Source organism: Populus trichocarpa, chromosome 19 (genome assembly GCF_000002775.5).
Source record: "Populus trichocarpa isolate Nisqually-1 chromosome 19, P.trichocarpa_v4.1, whole genome shotgun sequence".
Classification (NCBI taxonomy): Eukaryota; Viridiplantae; Streptophyta; class Magnoliopsida; order Malpighiales; family Salicaceae; genus Populus; species Populus trichocarpa.
The window spans coordinates 15,100,416-15,104,110 of NC_037303.2; the positions used below are offsets into that span (position 1 = coordinate 15,100,416).

At 34.1% G+C, this 3,695-nt stretch overlaps 1 protein-coding gene across 1 annotated transcript; it reads right to left on the reverse strand.

The window, feature by feature from the left end:
- Positions 1 to 588: 588 nt before the first annotated feature.
- Positions 589 to 2,829, reverse strand: LOC7498129 (EPIDERMAL PATTERNING FACTOR-like protein 6). Its single transcript, XM_002325615.4, has 3 exons — positions 2,130 to 2,829; positions 1,918 to 1,964; positions 589 to 1,077 (listed from the first exon to the last, which is right to left on the reverse strand). Exons 1-3 carry the CDS (start codon positions 2,269 to 2,271, stop codon positions 847 to 849), a joined length of 420 nt encoding a protein of 139 aa, XP_002325651.2. The 5' UTR covers positions 2,272 to 2,829; the 3' UTR covers positions 589 to 846.
- Between the last annotated feature and the right edge of the window lie 866 nt (positions 2,830 to 3,695).

Here is a 3,695-nt window from a genome sequence, read left to right on the forward strand (position 1 = left end):
GATCTTCTGATCTTGTAACTATACAAACAGCTATGCTGAGCCCTCTGATCTAATGGACCATCGGCCATATGATTTGGATTTATTAGTTACTAGAGTACAACATAGGAATGTACTTGTTTTTTCTTCGGGTAAACCATGCCATTCTCATCCAGCGCACATTAGCCAGACTGACGATTCATTTCCTTATTTACTGCTTCACATTTGTCCTGTTTCCATGAATGCTGAAAACTTGCGCCACCCGGTTTCACTTAAACCATGTCCATGCACTCTAAATTCCATATCCCATCTATCAATGTCAAGTCGTGAAGGCTAGTGCTCCTAGTTCTAGGCTGTTCTTTGTGCGCACGTTAGCACATGTAATGATATTCACCAAGTGGGAAATTGAGCTAGGTAATCATTGTGTACAAATTCTTATGTGTACTATGCACATGATTGGTACTATGCCAATCATTGATTGAATGATTTTTTTCCAAGAAAGCTGTGCTAATTATTAGATAATTAATGGGGTTATTGTTAAGTTCACAGAATTAGAATAAATCACATAAATTTACCTTGAAAACACTTGTTTAAGTTCACAAAATCACAAAATAAAGGCATAACACTTTGTGGTGGTTATATATCAGGTAGTGTTAATATCATATTCTTTACATAATAAAGTAAATTAGGGAAACCTATATATGTTCCTATCCTCCTCAACATTCATCATGGTAGGATTAATAATTAACTGTTAACATTTTTGCTCCATATAGTCACCACACAAGCAAGAAATTTCATCAATTCGAGTTCCTTTTTTCTCTCTTTTTTTCTTAAGAAAAAATATCTAGCTAACTGCATGATTATATATCATCATGGCATGTACAGCTTGTTCCCACATTTGCACCTCCATGCTTCTGGGTAATACTCAGTAGTAACCGGAGTCCCCGGCGGCATAGCCACATGCACCGGCTTGCATGGGGTGCAATTGCCACACTTGGACGTGCACCGCGGTGGAGATGACCCTGGCCCACTCAAAAACCTCCTTGCCATGCTCGAAGAAACCTCCATTTGTTCATCATAACCTCTTGTCTTCTCAAACTCCTACAAAAATACCATAACCCCATTAATTATCTAATAATTAGCACAGCTTTCTTGCAAAAAGTCAATCAATCAATGATTAACATAGTAGCAATCATGTGCATGGTACACATAAAAATTTGTGCACAATAATCACCTAGCTCAATTTCCCACTAGGTGAACCATCCTTACGTGTGCTAACGTGCGCACAGAGAACAGCCTAGGACTAGGAGCACTAGCCCTCGCGAGAAGACATTGATAGATGAGACATGGAATTTAGAGTGCATGGACATGGTACCGGTTAAACCGCTGAGCATTGGTGGCGCTAAGTTAACGGCATTCATGGAAACAGGACAAATGTGAAGAGGTAAATAAGGATAGGTATGGCATGGTTTACCCTTAAAGGAACAACTAGAACATTCCTATATTATACTGTATACTGTGATGACTAATAAATCTAAATCATATGACTGATGTTTTCATTGGATCAGAGGGGTCAGCATAGCAGTTTGTATGGTTACAAGATCAGAAGATCATCGTTTATTTTTTTTTCTTTTTGATAAATACAAGAAGATTAGAATTTTGAGGATGTAGGTACTAGGTACTGACAAAACATAACTTGATCTTTGATCATAACGGGGAAAAGCATATATTGGAAATCTTGATCAAATATGTTGAGTAGAACAAAAAAAAAAAACATTTAATCATATGGTAAATTATTTAAAATTAAATTATTGATGGTATAATGCATGTGGGAAATTAATGAAATTGATAAGAAGCAGTAATGGCATCGGTACAATGAAGTATATTGTAGGTAAGTGAAGTGCAAGCAAATAATAAAAATTAATTAATAACCAAACTCACCTGAAAATAAAAATGATCTGCCTTTTCAGATAATGGGCACCTTATGCCTGCAAGGAATTCAATTAATACATGTTAGTGTATAAATGGAAATGGGGTAAGAACAACTAGCACTATAGTGAAAATAGTGAAGTAAAAATTAATGAAGATGGTTGATGATCACCATGAAAGTTTAAAGAAGAGGAGAGAGAGAATTGGTGAGAATCGTAGCTTACCTAGACATGTAGTATTGGAAGTGAAGGGACTGAAGAGTGCAACAAATGACAAGAAGAAGAAGAAGATGGTGAAGGAGACATAATGAAAGAGAGAGGGCTTGTTGTTGAAGATGAGTGATCGTTTTCTCTTCAAGCATTCCATTAACAAGTAGAGGGACTCAGAGCTAGTACTATAAATTCCCTTTAAGAAGACAAATATATAAGCAGCTAGCTAGCCACTACGTACAGATGAGTATATACATGTAGGGAAAAGATTGACAGAATGTGAGCCTTTTCCAAGGACATAAACTTCCTTCTTTGTAATTCTTTGACTCTCTTTAAGACTTGGATTCTACAGTAATAGTCACATATGGACTTGAATAGTGAGAGAATACTCCTTCTTCCAATTCCCATGCAAAGCTCGTACTAAACCAAATTAATAGCTAACATCTTATTCTTATCCTTCTTGCTAGAGTAACCCAAAATTCACTTTCGTTCATCTGTCTCTCTCTATGTCCTTGTCTCTCAAGAATCTTGATGTAGTGAGTAGTAGGTAATTAACTAGGTTTGTGTGTTTGAGTGTGTTAGCGGGGGTGGTTGCAAATATGGAAAATATATTTGGAAAAAGTGGGTTGTGACTTGTGAGAGATCTTTGCAAATTAAGAAAGTATATTGCTGTGTGTGTGATTGTGTGTGTGTTTGTGTGTGTGTGTGTGTGTGTGTGTGTGTGTGTGAGAGAGAGAGAGAGAGAGAGAGAGAGAGAGAGAGAAGACGGTGAATCTAAGTTATTTGGATCATGGGTTCCTAATCTTTACAATGTTGAAGTCTTGGATTCTCTATTTGCAGACTTTCTTCGTTGTCTTGCTGTGTTTTCAAGACCAAGCATGAAAAATTGCACATAAACAACAAACAATCCATATAAAAGTGGTTGGTTAAAATGTGATGCTAATGGTTTGTAGTTCATTTTAGCATCTATAAGCCTTAATATTGCTCAATTGTTCTATTGTTCTTGCCTGTTTAATTTTGAAGAAAATAATAGATTAAAACGTTTCAATACAAGGAAGTAAAAATGATGAATTTCATTGGAAATGAAGTAATCAAATCCATCAAAATTTCTCAATAATCACATTATCATATTTAAAAAAATCACCGTATCAATTTCTATTTATAACAAAAGTGAAAAACAATTATTTTTATTCAAGCATGCATCATCGTATTGACGGCTCTAATGAATTTTTTATTTATTTTTATATCAAGAGTATAAACTCATAAAAATATTATAGATTTTACACTTTTTTTATTGTGTTAATAAAGGCTACCACTGTATATAAAAAAAAGATAATTGAGACTAAATTTGGTTGAAGAAATAAAAATAAAAACATAAAATAAATTTATTTATAAAAAATCTTGAAGTAAATTTATGTATTTTCAAAACATAAAATACACGAGAGATATATTTTTTTTATTTTCATTATCTCAGTCTTTTTTGATATGATTCAATAATCAAATACTAGTATCTAGTATAAGGAATTATATTTCGGATCATACTTATTAATTTATCATCATAGATTTTTTTTTGAACCACCA

Excerpts from the sequence above, each read along its gene's own strand:
- LOC7498129 (XM_002325615.4), bottom strand. The coding sequence starts at position 2,271 with ATGGAATGCTTGAAGAGAAAACGATCACTCATCTTCAACAACAAGCCC. Across the intron at positions 1,965-2,129 it reads TTCCAATACTACATGTCTAG|GCATAAGGTGCCCATTATCT; the intron begins GTAAGCTACGAT and ends AATTCCTTGCAG. Across the intron at positions 1,078-1,917 it reads CAGATCATTTTTATTTTCAG|GAGTTTGAGAAGACAAGAGG; the intron begins GTGAGTTTGGTT and ends GTATTTTTGTAG.